The 23,994-nt window shown below is 26.6% G+C and overlaps 3 protein-coding genes and 1 long non-coding RNA gene across 5 annotated transcripts in view; 1 reads left to right on the plus strand and 3 right to left on the minus strand.

Annotated features, from left to right (window-relative positions):
• The window catches only part of LOC140920882 (uncharacterized), a 7,101-nt gene extending 3,202 nt beyond the window's left edge, over positions 1-3,899 (minus strand). The window contains exons 1-2 of one of the 2 annotated variants that reach the window (XM_073369867.1): positions 2,005-3,899; positions 593-661 (exon numbers count right to left, since the gene is read on the minus strand). In XM_073369867.1, coding sequence (XP_073225968.1) covers positions 629-661; positions 2,005-2,502 — 531 coding nt within the window. In that variant the 5' untranslated portion in view covers positions 2,503-3,899 and the 3' untranslated portion in view covers positions 593-628. The remainder of the gene's footprint in view (positions 1-592; positions 662-2,004) is intronic. The other variant, XM_073369866.1, reaches the window with a different exon arrangement.
• Positions 3,341-3,727, plus strand: LOC101511305 (xyloglucan endotransglucosylase protein 6-like). The gene has a single exon (XM_004513986.4). It carries the CDS (start codon positions 3,341-3,343, stop codon positions 3,725-3,727), a length of 387 nt encoding a protein of 128 aa, XP_004514043.2.
• A 7,355-nt stretch (positions 3,900-11,254) lies between the features above and the next one.
• LOC101511630 (uncharacterized) lies at positions 11,255-14,202 on the minus strand. Its single transcript, XM_027330358.2, has 3 exons — positions 13,132-14,202; positions 11,971-12,504; positions 11,255-11,511 (listed from the first exon to the last, which is right to left on the minus strand). The coding sequence occupies exons 1-3, from the start codon at positions 13,906-13,908 to the stop codon at positions 11,401-11,403; spliced, it is 1,422 nt and encodes a 473-aa protein (XP_027186159.1). The 5' UTR covers positions 13,909-14,202; the 3' UTR covers positions 11,255-11,400.
• A 5,459-nt stretch (positions 14,203-19,661) lies between these two features.
• On the minus strand, positions 19,662-22,814 carry LOC101511957 (uncharacterized). Its single transcript, XR_190377.3, has 3 exons — positions 22,629-22,814; positions 21,186-21,633; positions 19,662-20,630 (listed from the first exon to the last, which is right to left on the minus strand). It is a non-coding gene; the product is annotated as an uncharacterized lncRNA (long non-coding RNA).
• Positions 22,815-23,994: the final 1,180 nt, after the last annotated feature.

The following is a 23,994-nucleotide window of genomic DNA, read 5'->3' on the forward strand; positions in this document are numbered from 1 at the left end:
GTGTGATTGGTAAATTGAATGTGCATTACTTTATTTGTTTTGTCATATTTATTCAACCGTATTAGTCTTGTTATGTATATTTTGCCACATTATCCATCACACGAATCAATTTTTTTGATATATTGAGATAAAATCAGGTAATACATTGTATACTAATGTATTGTTAATTTATCTCAAAAGATAAAATCAAATTAAATATATCCATCTTCCAAAGGTATTTTAAAAATATCTACATATAAAATGATTAGATTAGGTTCATTTTTTACTTTTATTACTCTTTCCAATCACACGACTTAATTTTTTTTATATTAAATCAATTTGTAAATTAATGAAAAAAATAATCAATTTACTAATAGGCCAAAGGTGCAGGTAATAGGCCAAAGGTGTTTCCAGTGAAATCAACCTATGTCATTTCATAATCACAAAAACAATGCATTAATAAGAAAATGAAACACAGAGCAATTTAGATTCACAATAGTTGTGACTACAATGCAGTTAAAACATCTGAATCCTCTTATTAAAATCGGACGGACCAAATTTTAAAATTAAATTTAAATTATTTTTAAATTAAATTTGAGATTGAAATCTGAACCATTCTGATATGCTTAATTGCAATGAGAAGTGAAAATCAACGTAAATGAGAAGCGCAAGCGTGAAGAATCTGTGGGAGAGAAAATGAAAATATGATAAGCAAATCCACAATTTCGAAGAATAACATAAAATTCCTAATTTTGAACATATGAAAAACGTTAGCAATGATTTCAGAACACAAATATATTACTAATAATCTCAATCGAATAATGAATCAACCAAATCACTAAACCCTAAAACAATGTAATTTTGCGATACCATACCTTGTTGAGTTGATGATTTTTAACTGTAGTTGAAGGCCGACCAAGGAGGTAATGGTGGCTCGATTTGCACCTACGTGAACGGAGGAGGGCGGTGGAGGCCTTGGTGGTGGTTATTTGCGATGAAAAGAGGAAGAGAAAGAAGAACATATAAAAATGTATTTGCGATGAACGGAGGAGGGCGGAAGAGAGAGTGACAATCTTATACTATAAACATTGGAAGTTGGATTTGAAAAAAGGAAGAAAAGTAAGGGAATTGAATGTGTTCTTTACTCTTTTGCTTTTCAGAATCACTTTTGCTTTTCAGAATCACACAAGTCAAAAGTAAGGTATTTGTATTGTATAATTTTTTTCTACCGTCTTTTACTAATTTTATATTATTAATTAACAATTAGTTTTTTCTTTTTTGATTCACACATTTAAATTTAGGTGATTTTCAATGTTAAAATGATAATTTCAACATGGACATTAATATATTTAGATAATAATAATAATAAATATATACAGTAAATTAAAAATAATTTATATTTAAAGTTTTGAAATAATACCTAACTAAGGTTTTAAAATTTATTCAAAATTTTGGTAAATTTAAAACTTTCAAAATGTAAATATGCTGAAAAAATTACCAATTACGAAACTTTGGAAAAATACCAAAAACGGTTATAAATTCTACAAAAAAATTCATCAGCAATCAGATATTATTATTATTATTACTACTGATAATCCGTCACCCCCTTCAAATTTTAATAACAATAAATTAATAGTAATAAATATGAAATAAATTACATGAAGAATAAAATAAATTTGATATATAATTTTGGAAGTTTCAATAATTTTTAAAAAAAAATTAAAAATTTCGAAACTTTTGAAATGGAATTACTTAAAACAATTTATTAGCACGAATCTCAAAGAAATTAATGAAATTTTAAAGAGATTTATGAAATTAAAATCCAAAATGATTGTGTAAAAAAACTAATGTGATGAAGAATTTTAAATTTTATAGATCATCCCATAATTTGTTAATCTTAAAGACAAAATTGTACTATATCAACAAATTCATAAACTAAATTGACCATTCCACCAAAAACAAATTACTCATAACTTTTCAGCATTAATTTCAATCTAATAATGATTTAAATTAACAATATCTCACCTGGTGAAAAGCTGGTACATGTGTCAATCCAACACCAAGTTCAGCCAAACAAGAGTACACCCTACCATCACTTCCATAAAGATGATGATACCTTTCCAAACAAGAATCAAAAACCTTAGCCAAAACATTAGCCAAAGAAGAACTAATAGCAAAACCAGCACCACCAAAAGCCATTCCAAAACCAAACAACCTATTCTTCTCATAAATCTCAGAGTGTGCACCAATATAGTACCAAAGCTCATGATCATATTTAGAAAGTGTCTTAACCAAATTCTCTTGCAAGAAAATTGTGTCATCATCACCAAACACATACCACCTCACATTTGAATGATTCAAAGCAACTGTCTCAACAACGACTCGAGCCACGCGTTTCGCCGATCGAAGTCCACCTTTAAAAGTGTATCGAAACCGCGACGTGTCTCGAGATAAACAAAGAGGAGGAAGAGAAGAAGGGTCATCTTCATTACTAATACTATCCATAAAAACACAACCTTTCATTGCATTGTTGGTTTTCCACCATAGTTTCACATAATCTTTTCTTTTTGTCCATGAACTCTTGCTTGAAGCAATTCCAAACACAATGTGATCTAAAGTGGTGTTGGTTGAAATTGTTGACACATCTTGTGATGATGAATGATGCAAATGTTGTAGTAGCTTTGAATTTGAATTTGATGAATGACATAAAAGCCACAAAATGAAGATGTGACTAAAATGAAATTAACAAAAATTGTGCTTTGGTGTGTTTCTTAAATAACTGATGTTAATTAACAATGGGTAAGGTTGGTGTGAGAAACATGAAATGTGCCTAGTTTTGGTGTTTGAAGTAAGTTATAATTTGATGTGTAAAATTAAGGTAAGGTTGGTGTATGAGAAGAAAATAGTGTCACTTCCGATTAGATCTGTACGGTTGTGTGGTGAGCATGGTCATTGGATGTATTGACTATATAGAGAAGGGCATCAAAAGAAATGTTTAGGTAAGTTGCTTTATTCCGAGTGGTGGTTGCATAGGCTTTGGCATGTGATTGTGTTCCCTCGTGAGTCACTAAAAAACAAAAGCCATGGAAAAGGAATTGAAATGGAATCTTGTAGTACATTGCCATGGAAAAGGAAATGGAATCTTTTAGCCATTATATGTCATGCGCATCATTTTCTACCTTTTCCCTTCATTATTTGTCTTAACCGATAAAAAGTTGTTCCAATCAAAATTGAACTTAGTTAAAATGTGTCTTTGTTAATTATAATTATTGATGCAAATTATAGTCATATTTAATTTTATTTTTATTTTTGAATGATCAGATTTTTAGTGGATGAAACACCAATAAGAGTACACACAAACATGGAACACAAAGGAATTCCTTTTCCAAAGGACCAACCAATGGGTGTATACAGCTCAATATGGAATGCAGATGATTGGGCCACACAAGGAGGAAGAGTGAAAACAGATTGGAGTCATGCACCTTTTATTGCAACATATAAAGCCTTTGAAATCAATGCTTGTGAGTGTCCAATGTCAGTGGCTGCAATGGATAATACAAAGAGGTGTAGTAGTAGTAGTGATGATAAGAAGTTTTGGTGGGATGAGCCTAATTTGTCTGTACTTAATTTGCATCAATCTCATCAGCTTATGTGGGTCAGGGCTAAACATATGGTTTATGATTATTGTAATGATGTTAGTAGGTTTCCAATTACTCCTCTTGAGTGTGTCCATCATCGTCATAACTAGTAGTGAATTAATGTTTTTAATTAAGGGAGTAAATGTTGTTAATTAGTTAAGGTAAAATTAAAGTTATGGAACATGTCCCTTGTGTTTCATATTATTGTACTAATGTATATTGGCAAACTATAATGTGAATTACTTGGTGTTTTTCTACTTGTACAATGGAATTTCTACTTTTGTCGCAATTACAAGTACCTATGGGGAAAAAATTGTCTTTTAAACATCTATTTCAATTTAATTGTTATTTTCTAAACATACATCTTATTAATTATACTATTTTATTTTAAAAGACGAAAAGACAAACTACATACATTAATGTATAAATGGCATTTTAGAATATGAACACATAAAATTTACTTTACATGATTGAGGGCATTTAAATAGACACCATTTAAATAGCATAAACGATTGAGGGCATGAACGTCTCATTGAATTTAAGAGAATTGTCTAATCCATCATAATCTATTCAAAAATAATATTCAATACATTCTCGTCAATTGATTAGCGTTGAATACAAAAAAGTATAATTTATATAATACAAATTTCCAATAATCAATTATTGTCGATCGATAATTTGATTAATTAAATAATCTAACATAAAATAGAAGCTAAACAAGAGAGTTTTGAGATTTTTTCATAGATAGAATTTGAAGATTAAACTCGATTAACTCAATTTCTCAAAAGTCTTTAGTAATTGAAATAAAATAATTAATTAAGGTATTCTTAAATTTGAGTTTTGAATGTGTGATGAACTATCCCTATAGTATCTTAATGTATATTTAAATTTAAGTTTAGAATGTTTGATGGAGTATCATGTAGTATCTTAACGACTTAAACTTAAAACAAATATCAAATTAGTAAATTTGTTTTTTAAGTATTTTACTACATCCACCTCTATATATAAAATTTCATTAATCAATGTAAAGTCTAGTTCAACTAGTAAAAATGTCAAAATTAGTAAATTGGATGACACATTTCGAATTTGAAATCAGAACTATTTTTCAATTAATTAAAAAGAGAGAAGTAGTTGACCCTTTAACCTTTTATATTTAATTAGGGTAATTTTGTAAAAAATCTAACTAATGTTTCTTGTAATTTGAAAAGAGCTTAATCTTTTGAAGTTTTATTGTTTATATCTTATTATTGCATCGTTATGTGATGACTTTGCATTTTGTTGAACCTCAGTCTTTTTTTTTTTCCTTCTCTCTTCATTACTTCTTAGAGTTCTTATTATTAATACAATATATTATCAGTAAAACATCAATTTTTTTATTATGCTAATATACTATTATTTACTGAATTTCAACTCATTTAATTATTTCACCAAAAAAGTTAATAAAGATATTTAAATAAATAAAATTATTTTTTTTCATTTAAATCAACATAAATCATTATTTTTTAAAAATTGTGTATAATGCAAATGAAATATTTATAAATTTAACTGGAGAATAGTTTTAATATATTTAGTGATTCAAGAATGGATCAACGTAACCTTGAGTTAATTTTTATATTCTCTTTTTTTTTGGCAAGGTCTAAAAAGTATTCCCTCTCTTACAATCAATTATAAGCAAAAATATTTATTTTTAGATTTATAATTTACGATAGTTACGTGCTTTTAATTTTTTTAATTTTGTATAAAAGAGAGAATATAATTACTAACTTACATCGTTTATTATTATGATAATCTTATAATATAAGGAATTATTGCAAATATCTATTTATTAAAACAATGTCTTTAAATATTAACAGATTAATTAATTCTTTTTTTGTATTTTAGGTCAATAAAATACATACTTTTTTTGTATAATTGAGTTTAATAAAAATATGATTCAATAGTTTCCAAAATACATTAATTATGTGAAATTTTATTATTTATTTTTAGATACTACAATTCATTTGTTTCAAAATATAATTAAAAATTAATAAAAAATTTAATATATTTATTTATGTTAATTTATTTTAACTTATATTTTGAGATGAGTAATATAATATCCATTACTAATTAGTGAATGAAATTTAGTTACTTATTTCAATGACTTGGCATTTGCATTTGCATCGAATGACTTGGCAATTGGTACCACAAGCTCACGGGTTGGATGGAAATTTCCGTTGGGGGACCAAAATAAATAGCATTTGATTGGGGAACAGATCATGGAGTATAGGTTTGTACTCTTTTGGAGGCAATGAAAATTATTATATTAAATTAAATAGATTAAATAGAAGGTTGTGGGCCAAAATATTTAAGAATCAAGGACTTAGCTTTGTTTGGGTAATGTTTTCCTCGTGTCTTGTAATGCCACATTTGAAAAGGTTTGTACAAATCTTTTAATGCATGAACTATGACATGATTCGATATGATTGTCTTGCTTTACTAAAGCTTTATGAAAAATAGGAAGAAATCATTTTTATATATTTTTTATTATATATGTCATAGGCTTTTGTTAAAGATTTTTTTAAATAAATTATATTATTTTATCTTTTAGTTATAATATTTTAAATGAAAAATTAGTATGAATAATTTAATTTAAAATATCATTTAAAATATTTCATCTATTTGTTACATCTCTTGTTAGCTAATGAAAGTTTAAAAAATGATTAAAACAAAAGCTATTTTGAGAAATTCTTTATAAAAATTATTATTAAAAGATATATATTTTTTTTAAAACAAATGTGATTTTTTGTCATGTTAATACCTCTAATAACAAATATCTAATTTATTGAATATCAAAATTACTTTTTTTAATCGATAACAAATGAGTCTAAAACAACTTTTAAATTTTTTAAATAAATTATTATATAAATTATAAAATCAAATTTAATTTTTAAAAATCTTAAATCAACATGTTTATTATTTTCTTCAAATAATTTTTATTTTAACTCAATCAATTTAATTCAACTGGTTTCGTAACTCCAAATTTGCTAAAGAAAATTGCAATTTAATCTATACAAAATTGTAGAAATGAGTGAATAAATATAAATTGCAAAATAACTATTTAAACAAAACTAGTTTCATAACCGATTTCTTTTATAGAAGTAGGATACAAAGATTAAACTGCAATTGATTAAAAGAATTAAAAGAATGACTTTATTATTTTTTCATAGACAAAAAAGTGGCTTTATTAAAGCCTTATTAAAGCCTGCCTTAGTTTGGACGGCTTGACCTCCTAACTCTCAGCAAATATTAAATAAATTGGTTTTATTATCGAGTAAAAAAATAGTTAAATAAAATTGATTATAATAATTTTAAAAATTGTTTAATTTTAAAGTTTTTTGTATCTTTGGAGTAATGATTTTTGTATCTTAAAAAACTTAAAGATAAATAAAATGTATGATAATAATTTTAATATCAAAAAATATAATAGACCGTAATTTTGAGTTTGTGTTAGGCTTCATGTGCTATATATATTCACACTTTATCAAGATATTTATTGTGCCTCCAAAATGATATGTGGAGTATGCACCTTGGCAACAAACATGTGAAACTTGCGATATAATTGGAGTTATTCTAATAATTAGAGTCATTTATTTGATCAACTCTTTGTCATTAAGATTGGACCCTTTCTATTGCTAATGCTATTTGCTAGACTAGATATATAGGCTACGACAGTTTCATCCGTTTGAAAAGGACAGGATAGTTATGGACAATCTTCAATGAAGTATATGAAAAAATACATGATAGGTCATTTTTCCAACTTCAATTATTAAATGGAGGGCCCTATTTGGTTAAAGAAAAACTTTCAACTTTCTTTATTAAAATGGATTTTCTATATCTTTAATGATTTTTTTTTGTGATTTTAATATATTTTAAAATAAAATTAATAATTAAAATTAATTAATAAAAATATTTATATGAGAGAGAATGATTGATTAAAAATGAATAAATATAAAATTATTAAGGGTAAAGAGTTCAAAATAAAAAATTTCATAACAAATTTCGTATTTAATGATTTTGTACTCTTTATGTATCACAATAAATGCCAATTTTAAAAAATATCTTATATTAAATATAATTTTTAGTTTTTAATGTTAATTGAATTATTTTTAGTTGTATCTTCTAATTAATAATAATATATTATTTTTTCATTGTTGAATATCCTAGATATTATTTTTAAAATATTATTTTTTCCTTTGTGTTTAAAATATAAATCATATTGATTATTAATGAGGATAATTAATTTATTAAAAGTACTATTTATTATTTTCTATTTATAATTATTTATTAATATGTGTAAAATAAATAAAGCGTCATTCGTTCTAGAAAAAACATATTATCATATTACAGCTAAATAATCTATCTTCATAAATTATGTCACCCGCCCCTTTACAATATTTGTCACGTATGCAAAAAAAAAAATTCTCAATGAGATTGTAATTTTTTGTTTTTGATACAATTTAAATTAATTTTTTCTAATTGTATCACATAATTAATATTATATGTATTCTTTTTAATTTATTAATTTTTATTTTGTATTGATAATAAATAGAATACACTGATGATCAATAAGGATAATTTAGTAAAATTCTAATTTTTTTTATATTTCATTTATCATATTTTCTTAATTAATGCGAAATAGTCAAATATACTTTTGGGACAGAAGAAGTATAATTTTTTAGTCAAGTTTTTTTAGATTAAATATATTTTTAGTCATTCTAATTAAAATTTCATCATTTTAATTTATTATCTATTAAATAAAAATATAACGTTTAATCTTTACAAAATTATCTTGCATACAGTTTTAGTCCCAATTGTTAAGTTAACATTATTTTTTAATGAAATTTTGTAAATATGTTTATAGCAAAATAAAAAGTTATTACACAAAAAATTAGCTCAAAATTTGATTTATGAATCCATATTTTCGTTACTTTTATCTTGAGATTTTAACATTTAAAATTTTCATATTTAATTTATTCCAAGTTAAAAAAAATTCTAAATTTTTATAGAGGGACTTTTTATAATGTTCAAAACATGCTTAGAAAAAATCATTGAATTTTTTTTAAAGATCAAGGGCAATTAAAAGTTGTATTATAATTTTACAAAGACTAAAATAGAAAAGTTAAAATTTCATAGGGATTAAAAATATATTTAATCCAAAATTTTATATAATCATTAACAAGAATTCAACTAAATATCAAACTACTATCGTCATCTCTAATTAAGTAGTGAATTTAAAATGTCAATTTTATGTGTTGATATTTTTAAATTATATATATATATATATATATATATATATTAATAAGAAATATATTTAAAAAAATAATAAATGTTTCAAGTTATTTGAAAGATTGATTATATTTATAAATATTCTTTTTTTCTCAAGTGATGCTTATAATGGAGGACAAAAAGTAGTATTTAAAAAGAAAATAAGTATAACAATTTCCAATACAACTTACGCACAACTTTCAATAAAAAATTAATAAACAAAACTCCGTTTGATCTCTAGCTTTTATAAGCAAAACAATTATTTTCATAGTTTTTAAGAAATTTAATTAGATGCAATTAAATCTTTAAATTTCATACAAAACATAAGTTAAATTTACTAAATTGTCTCTTTTTAACTTCAAACAATCAACCATCTAAATTAAATGTTTTGAATGAAATGAATAGTATATTAAAGAAAAATTGTTAAATAGTTCAAAAGTATTTAGTTTTTACTTATAAGAAGGCAAATATTTAAAATATTTTTTATATTTATAATAGTGATTAAATAGAGTATACTTTTAAAACATTCATTAACATTTGATTATCTAATGTCAATTTAAGACATCTCGTCATTACGATTGAAAATATAAATTCATCCTTAAAATTTTGATAGATCATAAACTTTTGAGACAATTTAGTCGATGTTTCTTCCTCTCAGAAATACTAAGATTCATTATGAAACTTGAAAAATCAAATTTCACTTTAGCATGTATCCATTCTCATATTATCTCCCTTTTTTTTCCTCTTTATTTTTTCTCACATTTAAATCAAATATACTTTTCTTTCTCCTTCGAAATCTATGTCCTCTTTTTGATTCTCTTATTCTTCCTCTTCCCTTTCTACTCTCTTTGTCAAAGTTGAAGATTGTGAATTCATAATGATATATTTTCATTGTGGTGGTCAAGAAGTATAATTATAGTTTTTAAACAAATTATGCTACTACATTGTCTCTTGCTTTCAACCAAAACCGCTATTTCTTATCTAGGTTTGAGTTTCTTTCTATTGATTTTAATTATTTTGCAATATGATTTTAGTTATTTTGAATTTTCCTTTCTATTTTATTTTAGAAATGTTGTGCTTTATTGTAGTGAATTAAAGCATAAAAATATTCTTTGAACAATTGAAACAACTTTAATAAAATTTGATAATTTGAAATGTAAGAATAATGAAGTAAAGACAAGAAAACACCACAAATTAGTAACCTAGTTTAGAGCAATGCTGCTAACTGAGAGACTGAATCTGACGTAAAAGATTTACTATGATTTGAGACAATTACAATTATGAGATTTTGTGAACAATTCATCATCATTTCCTTGTTTTCCCCCACCAGTCTAACAACTAAAAATTTACTCTGTTGGTTAGGCCTTAGAAGAAATATGAAGATTAGGCTAGAAGGCTAGTGATTGCATTTTGCAAAGGCATGTGTGTCCAATACCAATTTTTGGGCTTGAAACATAGATTTGGATGACAAAGGCATGTCTGTCCATTACCCAATTTTTGGGCTTAAAACATTAATTTGGATGAGTTTGAATAACTCTAATTACTTTTAATTTGATGGTTAATACTTTTTTATTGAAAAAGTAATTAAGAATATTTCTTTTTAACTAAAATCCTTTTTGGACTTATCACATTAAAAATGTCGTACACATATACTCATTATAACAACAATTTGGGTTTTTTAATGGAGTTAAACTAAAACAAAAAAAAAATAATATTGTGAAGATTAAAAATTTAAAAGATTTAACTCGAAAAGAAATTAAATGATTAATTCGGTTAAATTCAATAACTAAAGAGATTTGGATATATTTTTCTTTTAATTGTGTTTCTTCTATCTTTGTTTAGTCTATTATTTGTTTAATTTCAAATTATGTAAATAAATTTGGGAAAAGATAAATCTATTCAAGTTTCTTTGTAATATAATTTTCTTATCTCATTCCAAGTGTATCTTTTTATATATACAATTGAAAAATCAGTATTTAATTATTTTTTTTTACAAGAATTAGAATTAAATTATATTTGCAATTGAAAATGTGAATTACCAAGGGAAAGGGCTTTGATAACTGTCATATCTCTTTATGAAAACAACAATAACTTAGGACTAGGCTCACTTACTCTGTTTCGGGATGTCAACCATAACATAGAATTATGCATAGTTAGGGCCAAAGTTATGTAAATTTATGATTTCCTTCAAGTTTTCCTCCCTTTTGATGAGGAACATGGTTTTAAGATGAATAAAGTGGTACATTGGAATCTAATTAGTTTAAACTAATTCATTTTTTTTCAATAGAAAAATATTTTTACACTCTTAATTTGTAAAAAAATAGAGGATTAGATGGCACAATTTTAATTATACCATGTTTGATTTAAAAACTGATCTATAATTTCTCATCATTTACAACCTCATCGACAAAATATGACTCTTGATACATTATATATTGTATTAAAAGAAGCAACACTTGGTCACATTATAGGCAACACTTTAGTGCATAAAAATCAATTCTTCATCTTTGCATTCTCTAACACTAATTTCCAGTTGGTCACTAGCACTAGAGGGCAATACATCACAACAATGCCTTCTTGGAGCCTGCAACTGAATTCAGAAGAAAAAACTATATGAGATTATTTCTAAATGTTAAGCCATCCTCCTAAGGAAATACAAATATGTGACATATATATATTATTATAGATGCGTTATTTAGACACAAGGTTGACATTGTCCCTCCAGACACTAGACAATGTATAAAATAAATCATAAGTTAAAAAGTTAAAATCATATTTTATACAATGTCAGAATTTGTGTCCAGAAATCATATATCATTGTAATAACAATTCAGATTGAAGAGTTGTCAGGTATATCCAACACTACTGACACTTCATATCAAAGATGTGTCTGGGGTTCGACACATGTGAGACGCCTACAAATCATTGAAATATGTATTGTGTTGTGTGAGTGCTTAAAAGTACAAATAGACCTATATGTAAATATGAGCCTCTTATTTTTGTGATATTTAACAACTTTGTCAATGTTTCATAGGATAGAACTAGTTACCTGTTTGATGTCAAGGTCAAGCTTATTAGTGACCACTTTGATGACTTCTAGTTTATTTGGAGAACCCAATTCATTTGAGCAATTTTGAAAAGATTTCTTATAGTAACTTGTTATCATTCCATCCTCACCAAAAGACACATTATCTAAATAAAAGATGGTGGATCTTTTACATGGATCATGGTGAAGTGGTCTAGTATTAAAAGTATATGTTTTTGCCCACACATTTCCTTGTTTCCACTGCTTGAATGTTTCTTGCACATTAACAACATCTGGCAAAAACATATGACTAGGGAATACTTGAACAGCATAACCCCATGAAACTGAAATTGTCCATGAAAACCATTTGTCATAGCAAATTGTTTGTTGCAACATTCTTTGAGAATCAACATTTACTGCTTTGAATAAATGTTGGAGAGCTTGTGTTGTTGTCATGTTTGGAAAGATTGGATCTGTGTAATCAGGGTGATGAAGAGATAATAAGGGTGTTACTGGATGTGCAGCTAATAGGCCAAAGGTGTTTCCATTCAAATCAACCTATGTCATTTCATAACCACAAAAACAATACATTAATAAGGTTCATCAAAGAAAACAAAGAGCAATTTAGAGTGACTATATTTATTTATGATTGGAGTACAGTTAATATATCTAATCTGGTTGATCAAGATCGGACGATCTAAATTTTAAATTAAATTTAATTAATTTTAAATTAAATATAAAATTAAAATTTGAACCGTGTCGATATACTCTGACTGCAATTCCATTAGAGAAGGTCGACTATAACGAATCCTAATTTAACAACAAACTATATATCAATCTTGTCAATTTTCAGTCGCGTTATATTAGCCATTCAACTAGATTTCCAAACTAAAATCACTAGACTCAAGATAACTAATGTGATTGAGAAATCATTCGAACTAAATGTTCTATAAACCACAATTTAAAACAATTTATTAGCACAAATCATTTAGGCCAATTACATAACAAAAATGATTACTAGAAAGATTAATGTGATCAAAATTTTAATTTTATATCAGTACTAAATTTCAATAATCTTAAAGACAAATTCATAAACTAAATTGACCATTCCACCAAAAACAAATTACTCATAACTTTTCAGCATTAATTTCAATCTAATCATGATTTAAATTAACAATATCTCACCTGGTGAAAACCTGGTTCATGCGTCAATCCAACACCAAGTTCAGCCAAACAAGAGTACACCCTACCATCACTTCCATAAAGATGATGATACCTTTCCAAACAAGAATCAAAAACCTTAGCCAAAACATTAGCCAAAGAAGAACTAATAGCAAAACCAGCACCACCAAAAGCCATTCCAAAACCAAACAACCTATTCTGCTCATAAATCTCAGAGTGTGCACCAATATAGTACCAAAGCTCATGATCATATTTAGAAAGTGTCTTAACCAAATTCTCTGGCAAGAAAATTGTGTCATCATCACCAAACACATACCACCTCACATTTGAATGATTCAAAGCAACTGTCTCAACAACGACTCGAGCCACGCGTATCGCCGATCGAAGTCCACCTTTAAAAGTGTATCGAAACCGCGACGTGTCTCGAGATAAACAAAGAGGAGGAAGAGAAGAAGGGTCATCTTCATTACTAATACTATCCATAAAAACACAACCTTTCATTGCATTGTTGGTTTTCCACCATAGTTTCACATAATCTTTTCTTTTTGTCCATGAACTCTTGCTTGAAGCAATTCCAAACACAATGTGATCTAAAGTGGTGTTGGTTGAAATTGTTGACACATCTTGTGATGATGAATGATGCAAATGTTGTAGTAGCTTTGAATTTGAACTACCTAGTATTAGCAATGATATAATGACATAAAAGCCACAAAATGAAGATGTGACTAAAATGAAATTAATAAAAAATTGTGCTTTGGTGTGTTTCTTAAATAACTGCATGTTAATTAACAATGGGTATTGAGGAAATGAATATTATTTTGAATCTAGTTATGTTCTTAAGTTGTACAGAACTATATAAATTGTATATAAAAAAAGAACTATATAAATTAAACAAAAATATAATTAAAAAAAGTGCCACCGCGATTAACGGTGTGAGAAACATGAAATGTGCCTAGTTTTGGCGTTTGAAGTAAGTTACAATTTGATGTGTAAAATTAAGGTAAGGTTGGTGTATGTGAAGAAAATAGTGTCACTTCCAATTAGATCTGTACGGTTGTGTGGTGAGCATGGTCATTGGATATTGGTCAAGTAGTGGAATAAATATGTATTGACTATAGAGAAGGGCATGAAAAGAAATGTTTAGGTGTGGAAAAATAGGTAGGCCACCTGTCAAGTGAATGTCTATGGTCTACTATTTCTTGTTGCTTTAAAAAAAATAAATAAATAAAAGGGAAACAAAAATAATTTTATTAAATTATCATAATCAATTATTATTAATTGATTTTGATTTATCATTAATACAAAGTGAAGAGATAACAATTGAGAGTAACACATGTAACATTAATCAGAGGATATAATTTATAAATTAAAATTAAAATTATATTAAAAATCAGAAATGATAATTGTTTTGAAAAAAAATTGTTTGTAAATGCGACAACTAATATAAAATAGATGGAGTATTTCTGTTTCTTTTAGATTTTTTTCAAAAAATATAGTCACTTTGTTTAAATATTAAAATAATTTTTAAGAGTTTTTCATTGTTTATTATTGATTCTTGAAAAAAGTAAAAATTTACTAAAAAAATTCAAATTTACTTAAAATGAAAATTTATTTTGAGTAGTTTTAAAAAAAATATTTTTTATGGATATTTTTTTTTAAAAAATAAATAAATTTTTATCATAATAAATAAACATAAAATAATTTTTTTTTAAAACTCTAAATTGTTTTTTATAATTCATAATAAACAAACAATATACGACTCATACATATTAGATTAAAGTGTGTCAAACACTTATACAATATTTGTTTTATTAAAAAAAAACACAAAATTGAAATATATAATTAGATTCAATTCCTTATACCTATAAAAATACATATATAATTACACTCAATTACTTTTTCTTTACTTTAATATTGGTTGTTCATGATTTACAACAAGGTTTTGGTTTGGCCAATGCATTAGCAGCCACGCGAAATAGGTGTCTATTGGTTTTATACACAAATTCAGGCATGATTGCACAATTCTACTAATGGTTTCACATGTTTGTTACGGCTTTTTTATGCTTTTTTCTTCATTCTTATTTTCCTTCAAATTTTTCCCTTTTTCTCACATTTTTCTCGTCATATATCTTTGTCTACAACAATTTCCCAGCATGTTCAAATTTGTCTTTACTTGTAAGTTATTGCATAAAAATAACGCTAATAAATTCTGACATCGCATGCTTATTTGCCTTCTATTAACTAACTCCTAAAAAAAACAAATAGGTTACGTCAATGAAGCAAGATGGGTATGTATGTGTATGGGTATGCATTTCTTGCCACCTCATTACAATTTGTGCTATCAAATCGTAACAAGGAATACATTGTTGCTTTATTCACCAACTTGAGGCAAATCGTGTTTGAAGACCTGCATAACACATCTACACACATGAAATGTGTTTCACTAAGTGTATTTTAAAAATATTTTCATTTTCTTTTAAACAAGAAGCGCGCAACGTCACGAAAGAAATACCGATCATATTCTATATATTGGATCCGTTTGTATATGATTTCTTTAAAAACGATTTTTTATAATAATTTTAAAAATAAAGTTTTAAATAAAATTTAATTTAAATATTTCATCTATTTGTTATAATTTATTTTTTTTAGATAATAAAATTTGTAGTTTTAAAAAAAATATTTTTTATGGATATTTTTTTTTAAAAAATAAATAAATTTTTATCATAATAAATAAACATAAAATAATTTTTTTTTAAAACTCTAAATTGTTTTTTATAATTCATAATAAACAAACAATATACGACTCATACATATTAGATTAAAGTGTGTCAAACACTTATACAATATTTGTTTTATTAAAAAAAAACACAAAATTGAAATATATAATTAGATTCAATTCCTTATACCTATAAAAATACATATATAATTACACTCAATTACTTTTTCTTTACTTTAATATTGGTTGTTCATGATTTACAACAAGGTTTTGGTTTGGCCAATGCATTAGCAGCCACGCGAAATAGGTGTCTATTGGTTTTATACACAAATTCAGGCATGATTGCACAATTCTACTAATGGTTTCACATGTTTGTTACGGCTTTTTTATGCTTTTTTCTTCATTCTTATTTTCCTTCAAATTTTTCCCTTTTTCTCACATTTTTCTCGTCATATATCTTTGTCTACAACAATTTCCCAGCATGTTCAAATTTGTCTTTACTTGTAAGTTATTGCATAAAAATAACGCTAATAAATTCTGACATCGCATGCTTATTTGCCTTCTATTAACTAACTCCTAAAAAAAACAAATAGGTTACGTCAATGAAGCAAGATGGGTATGTATGTGTATGGGTATGCATTTCTTGCCACCTCATTACAATTTGTGCTATCAAATCGTAACAAGGAATACATTGTTGCTTTATTCACCAACTTGAGGCAAATCGTGTTTGAAGACCTGCATAACACATCTACACACATGAAATGTGTTTCACTAAGTGTATTTTAAAAATATTTTCATTTTCTTTTAAACAAGAAGCGCGCAACGTCACGAAAGAAATACCGATCATATTCTATATATTGGATCCGTTTGTATATGATTTCTTTAAAAACGATTTTTTATAATAATTTTAAAAATAAAGTTTTAAATAAAATTTAATTTAAATATTTCATCTATTTGTTATAATTTATTTTTTTTAGATAATAAAATTTTAAAAATGATTAAAATAAAAAGCTATTTTGAGAAACTCTTCTTAGAAATCACTTTAAAAGATACTTTCTCCGGTCATTTATTATAAGCAAAAATAACTAATTTTATATTTATTAAGAAAATTAGTTTAGTTTTCAAGATTTCATGCCAAACATAATTTGAATTTATTAAATTGTTTACTAGAACGTCAAACGTTCAACTATCAACATTAAATAATTTTTTATTCAAGTGATGGTATATTATGAATGTTAACATTAAATGAGTAAAAAATAGTAAATTTTTACTTATAATAATGATGGATGCCACTGTTTTGCTTATAATACTACTGAGAGTAAATTTTTTTTAATAAAAAATATGATTTTTATTATATTAAAATATCTAATAATGAATATTTAAATTATTAAATGTCAAAATTATTATTTTTTAATCGATAACAAATCAGTTTAAAACAATATCTATTATTTTTAAGCAAATTCAAATGAATATAAAAATTATTATTAAAAAATATAAAGTTAAAATCACTTTTTAAAAATCTTAAACAAACAGATGATATTATCTATTTATCTATTTGACAAGACTAATCACTAACTTATAATACATAATTTATAGTGTATAATTTCTAATGACAAAAATATAGTTATTTGACAAGGATGATTCCCTCACTAGAATTTTTTAAGATGCTGCTTTAAGTAGCGTTTGAGTTATTGTTCACTACTACAAAATGTGTGGCAAATAAGTATTTAAATTATTTTTCAATTACCTGCTAAAAGATATATACTTGATTTACGTACAGGAAAATTGTATTATTATAAATATAATAAATTTAACCCCTAGAAAACTACATTACTATAAGCTGCGGTTGCAGAAATATAGTAAAACAGCTGCAGAAGTATTGTTCACGAGTACAAAAGTTGTGGCAAATAAGTTTTTAAGTTACATTTCATTTACTTACTAAAAGATATAGGATGCATTTTGTAGAGCTTTTACTTTATTTACGTATAGAGAAGGAAAATTGTATTATTGATTCGTAACGAAAGGAAATACAGAAGAAAATAGATACAATAGAAACAGAAAGAAAAAAATATGCCGCACATAGAAAATACTTGAAATAAATATTTGTCATTGATAAGTACAAAAATATGAGAGAAATATTTATTACTAATATATAAAATAACACGAAAAAAATATTTATAACAAATAAATATTAAAAAAAAAAGATACGTGACAAAATATTTGTCAGTGATACATAATTAAACTTTGAAGAAATAATTGTTATTGATACATCAAAAAACACAGGATGAATATTTGTCACTAATATATAAAAAATACAGAAGAAATATTTGTAATTGTTAAATAGAAAGAAAAAACATGTAACATATTTAAGTAAGTGATAAATATAAAAAAACACAAGACAAATATTTGTCACTGATACATAAAAAAACACGGGAGAAATATTAATTATTGATATATAAATCATAGGAGAAATATTTGTAACAGATAAATATTAAAAAAATATGTGACATAGTTTTGTCACTTATAAAACGAAGAATAATAATAAAAAAGTGGCAAATATATACCACGCATACTTAAAAAAAACAATGGAGAAATAGTTGCCATTGAAACATAAAAAAACATGGGGGAAAATATTTGTACCTAGAAAATATAAAAAAATGCGTCACATATTTTTGTTACTAATAAATATATATAAAAAACAGGAGACTAATATTTATAACTGATACATAACAAGCACGAGGAAATTTTTTTATCATTGATATAAAAAAAATATGTCAATATTTTTGTAACTAATAAATATAAAATAAAACATGTGACATATTTTTATCACTGATAATTATTAAAAAAAATAGATAAATATTTGTCACTGATATATATGAAACACATAACAAATATTTGTCAATAAGAAATATAAAAAATCACAAGACAAATATTTGTTACTGATAAATATTTAAAGAAAACACGAGACAAAAATTTAGAGCTCATTCATATAAAAATATTGCACAATATTTTTCAATGATAAATTATGGGACAATAATTTGTTACTAATACATAAAAAATAATAGACAAAATATTTATCAATGATAAATATAAAAAAATTATGAGATATATTTATCACTGATAAATAAAAAAACATGAGCAAATATTTATCAAATATAAAAAATCACACAACAAATATTTATCAATGATACATAAAAAAATATGAAATAAGCTTATCATTGATAAATATAAAAAAATGCGGGATTAATACTTATAATTGATGTATAAAAAATACAGAAAAATTATTTATCACAAATAAATATAAAAAATCATATAATAAATATTTATTATTGATACATAATAAAACACGGGACACATAATTACCATTTATAAATATAAAAAAAAAATTAGAATAAATATCATGGATAAATATTATAAAATAAATGAGACAAATATTTATCAATAATGCATACAAAATACAATATAGGATTAGGTCGTTGTCAAATATTTCCCACTTATTATGAGTTCCAATTTTATTTTATCATCATTAATTATTATAATTTAAATCATTTATCTATAGTATAAATAAGAGATAAAATATTTATTAATTTTCTTTAATTATTATGTAAGAGAAAAGTATAGTAAATTTACCAGTAAAAAATACAAAATCAAATATAAATGACTTCACTTAAAACTCAGTTTTAATCATATTTATTTTAATAAACAAGTTCATTCATAACTTGGCAAACACATTCAAACACAGCAAACATATAGGCTAGAATAAAATGAATTTTAACTTTGAAACAAATTAACAGAGCTTAGTAGTTAGACTTAGAGATGACCAAATGAGAACCTAATTCACATCTCATGCATTAAAATTTTAACTAACCACTTTTAGATATTTCTCAGACTTTCTTTACAAGATATAAATCGGAATCATATCTCATGTGCATAAAAAGTATCACCTTTGCAACAAGCAAACAGTTATAACACATTTACAAAATGAATCTCCAACTAGCTTATAGCCTACATTGAGAGTTCAGACATGATGGTCCTCTTTGGGATCACAACCCAGTGTAAAAATTGTCCTTTGGTTGAGAGGTTACCTCACTCCAAACATTGGAGCTTCCATGAAACTTTGTGAATCAAAAGTGTATATGAATACACTAATAATATGTACAACTGCAGGACAAAAAGCCATTTGAAAAATGCAGCTACATAGTGAATCGAAGAAACAAGCCACACAACTCAGACGAGATGTGAGTCACAACCAGTGACAGGTTATTGACCGATTTTCAGGTTATTGATCACCAACATGATCTATAGTTATCTTTGAGTACATATTTTTCTTCGGCAAATCGATCTACAATCTTTCTTAACCGCAAACAGGACATAAACTTAGTGTCATATTGCTTGCAGTCCTATGGAGGTGTCCCTTGTCGAATGACATGTCAAAGTTGATTGCAAACCATGAAGGTTGAAAGAAATCTTTTTTACACATTCCATCCATCTTTGAAACCAATAAAAAGGTTCAAGTTCTTAATGAGTATCCTATTGAAACAAGGTTCTGAGATCATCCTTCGTGAAGATGCATCATTCAACCTTATACCAGATTCAACGTCGGACCAAACTCCATCAAGCATTCAAGCTAGTGAAAGTTTCAAAGCTTTCAAGGGTGGCAACTCACAGAAAATAATACTATGTTTCCATGGATATACTGATCGATGTCACACCGTCTAATATGTATACTGATTGATTCATTTGAATATGGCAAAACGTTGCAGCATTGACGATGAGGAGCTTTCATCTGTGCAAAACCCAACAACCACAACATAAAGTTAAATAGTATGAAGCACAGATATTGACACGGAGACCAGACACGACACGACACTGGTAATAGTTTAAGAAAATGAATTTTTTGAATGTAATTTAGGTGTCGGCGTCGTGTTAGTGTTAGGCATTGACACGTGTCAGACACCACACACGTCTTTAATCAGAAATGTTAGTGCTACAAAGGTTAAATATCTTGAACAAGAACGCACGTAGACATGGGAAACCAAAAACAATTTCGAATTTTAAAGACTTAATTACATTTTTAGTCCTGTAGTTTGAGCTATATTTGTTTTGGCCACTCTAATATTTTTTTCCAAGAGATTTTAGTCAACCTGGAGGAATTTGAAAGTTGTAAATAAATAAAAACTGTTGGAAAGACTAAATTGAAATAACTGAAAACTTAAGGGACTAGAATCACTCGAAAAATATTACAGGAACTAAAATCGCACGCCTCAAGCTAAAGAGACCAAAATTGTAATTAAAACCAATTATAAATCAATCATTTATAAAAAAAAAAAATTAATAATACCTCTTCAATGCTAAGATCCAGCTTTCTTGAAAAAACCTTGATCTCCTTCAGCTGTGTAGGATTTGGTTTAGAGCACTTCTTTTCTACATGCCTACTGTAATTGCTCCAAATGCCACTTTTATCAGATCTAACACTTTTCAAGAAAAATATCAATGGCCTTTTGCAAGGATCTCTAGGATAGTCTCTTGTGTCGAACATGAAATTGGAATGAACTTTCCTCCATGGCACAAAAGTTTTTTTTCCCGGCAAGTAGATCAGGTAGAACTACATTTCCTTGATAAACCTGGATAGCGAACCCCCAAGAAACTGAGAAAGTCAAAGATTACGAACGATCATAGCAGACAGTTTGCTGCAGAATCCTCGCAGGATCAACATTTGCAGCTGCGATAAGACGTTCCAAGGCTTGTGTTCTATTCATGTCAGGAAAGAGACGCTCTGCGAAAATTTTCTGCATAAGTTGTAGGGAAGAATTGAAAGATAATTAGAATGCTCAAGCAGCCTAAATGATTTCTTGCAAAAGTAATGAAACTTGATGTCAAGACAATATACACAAGAACTTACTAAGCACGGATACTGACACAAACACCGGACATGACACTGACAAGTCGACCCCAGTAGCAATTTGAAAAAATTAATTAGTTGAATCTAATCAAAGTGTCGGTATCTAACACTGACATGTGTCAGACACCGAGACACACTTTCTACCAGAGCTGTCGGTGCTACAGTGTCAAGAACTGCCTATGAAATTTGTGTAAAATGCCAAAGAAATTAATAAGATGAGGTCTCAAACCAAATAACAGAAGTGTTATTCGTTGCATACCTCAAATGTGCACAAATGACAGAAGTACAATTTAAAGTCGTAGTAAGTAAACATTAGAGTAAGATTTGAATTTAGCCCGTCAAGTATCTATTACTGGCTCTTTTATTTAATCTCTAAAGTATACTAAAATAATTAGTCTCTAAAATATACGAAAATCAGTCCAGTTAGTCTCTTTTGTATACTTTAAGTAATACTCGTTATTTTTATATACTTGAAGGACTGAGTAGAACAGAGACTGATACTTGCGGAAATAAATTGAGGGTTTATTCCAAACATTATGCAGACAAATCACAACATATTAGAAAAATCATATCTCATAGATACCAAATAACAACTTAAAGGCAAGTTCTCCATTTCCTACCCTATTTTCACTTCCCACCTTGTCCATTATGATAATAATAATAAACACTATGTGTAAAGAGATTAAGAAAAATGTTGAGTAACAATAATAAACAACACTATGTATAATGGCTCACATCTTAACATATCAGAAAATTTGTTGTGTATTAAAAATAGAAAACACATTTCAAAAGGGGTTTAAGAGAGATAGACAAAAAAGTAAAATGCACATCAGTGAAAGTAGATTCCTTGTGCTTGAGCAAGTGGGAGATGTCGTGGCTCACCTCTGTTCCGTAACCTAACGTGTGAAAATGAAAGTGGAAGCTCTGTTACCCATGCAAGGACGATTTGTATTGCTCCGCCGGAGTCGCCGTTAAGCCCTTAGGGTTCGCCGCCACTGCTTATGGTCACCCATGTTAAGAAGAAGAAAGAAGAAATCACGGGTCACCCACTTTCACCAAAAAAAAAATTTAAATAGAAATGTGTAAGTAAAAAAAATATAGGGTTGAGATGATACTCAACTTTAAAGTGAAAAAAAATTTAGAATTCATCAAACACTAATAAATAAATTTATATTTATATTTTTTTAATATTTATAATATTGGATTTTTAACAATTTTATTCTACCATGTGAGGTTAATATTCTTTTCTTTTTGTATTTTATCTTTTTGTATTTTATCAACTAAAAAGCATGTGACAAGAACAAAAACAAAAATAACATAAGAAGCTTCACAGGGTAATATAACAAAATAATTAGTAATATAACAAAAAAATAATAATCAAACCATTCTTTCACAGGGTGGTGTTAAATACATGGATCAAATAAATCAGTAAATGCAGATTCAAGATTGATATTTATTTTTACATCTCCTTCAACGATTTACTCTATATTTTCCTTTTTATATATCTCTAATTACTAGACTATCATTTATATTTTGTTGTTTTAAAAATCTTCTCCATACATCCAAACTTACTTATATAACATTCCATACATTCACCAACTTCAGTCACAACAATTTGTTAAGGGATGCTTGTAGGTTACTTAGCTTTTTTTGTTTAACATGTTACTTAGTTTAAGGAAGACGTGAGATAAAGCAATAACTCGCGGAGAACACAACACACATACAATGTTAGATGGCTTTCAACTTGTTTTCAAGTTTCAAAAACTGAACATGCAATTTCATGCCACAAGTAATAAATATCATCTAAAATTATAATTCATTTTCATCCAACTATCAATTCTTGGGTATGTTTCTTTCCATTTAGCAAAAGGAAAATAGAATATGAGCTTTCTTCCTTGTCAGCAGAACCCGAACCCCAGTAATGTTGATTAGATTAAATCACAGATAAAAGAGGTGTATCCGAATCGACCCTAATTGTGGTGAATATTCAATTCAATCATATTTCAGGTGTCACAATTCATGGACTTGATGATCAATCACAGGAAAAGACTTTGAATTTTGTTACCGTGCCCTCCTCATATAATACACAACGCAGTGTAAATATGAAAACACAAATGTTAAGACTATTGTTGAGGTAATTTTAATTCTATCTTTAAAGGCCTAAGTCAAAACTCATCCTCGAAAAGGAAAAACTCTGATGAAATAAGGTGAATCTGATTACCATCAAATTTGAAAGTTCAACTACAAT

The sequence above is a fragment of the Cicer arietinum genome, chromosome 6, assembly GCF_000331145.2.
Source record: "Cicer arietinum cultivar CDC Frontier isolate Library 1 chromosome 6, Cicar.CDCFrontier_v2.0, whole genome shotgun sequence".
NCBI lineage: Eukaryota > Viridiplantae > Streptophyta > Magnoliopsida > Fabales > Fabaceae > Cicer > Cicer arietinum.

Bases quoted from the DNA above. Each gene is read 5' to 3' on its own strand.
- LOC101511305 (XM_004513986.4), top strand. From the start codon at position 3,341: ATGGAACACAAAGGAATTCCTTTTCCAAAGGACCAACCAATGGGTGTA.
- LOC101511630 (XM_027330358.2), bottom strand. From the start codon at position 13,908: ATGCAGTTATTTAAGAAACACACCAAAGCACAATTTTTTATTAATTTC. The intron at 12,505-13,131 runs GTGAGATATTGT...GAAATGACATAG, and splicing joins ATGAACCAGGTTTTCACCAG to GTTGATTTGAATGGAAACAC. The intron at 11,512-11,970 runs GTAACTAGTTCT...TTCTGAATTCAG, and splicing joins TTGACCTTGACATCAAACAG to TTGCAGGCTCCAAGAAGGCA.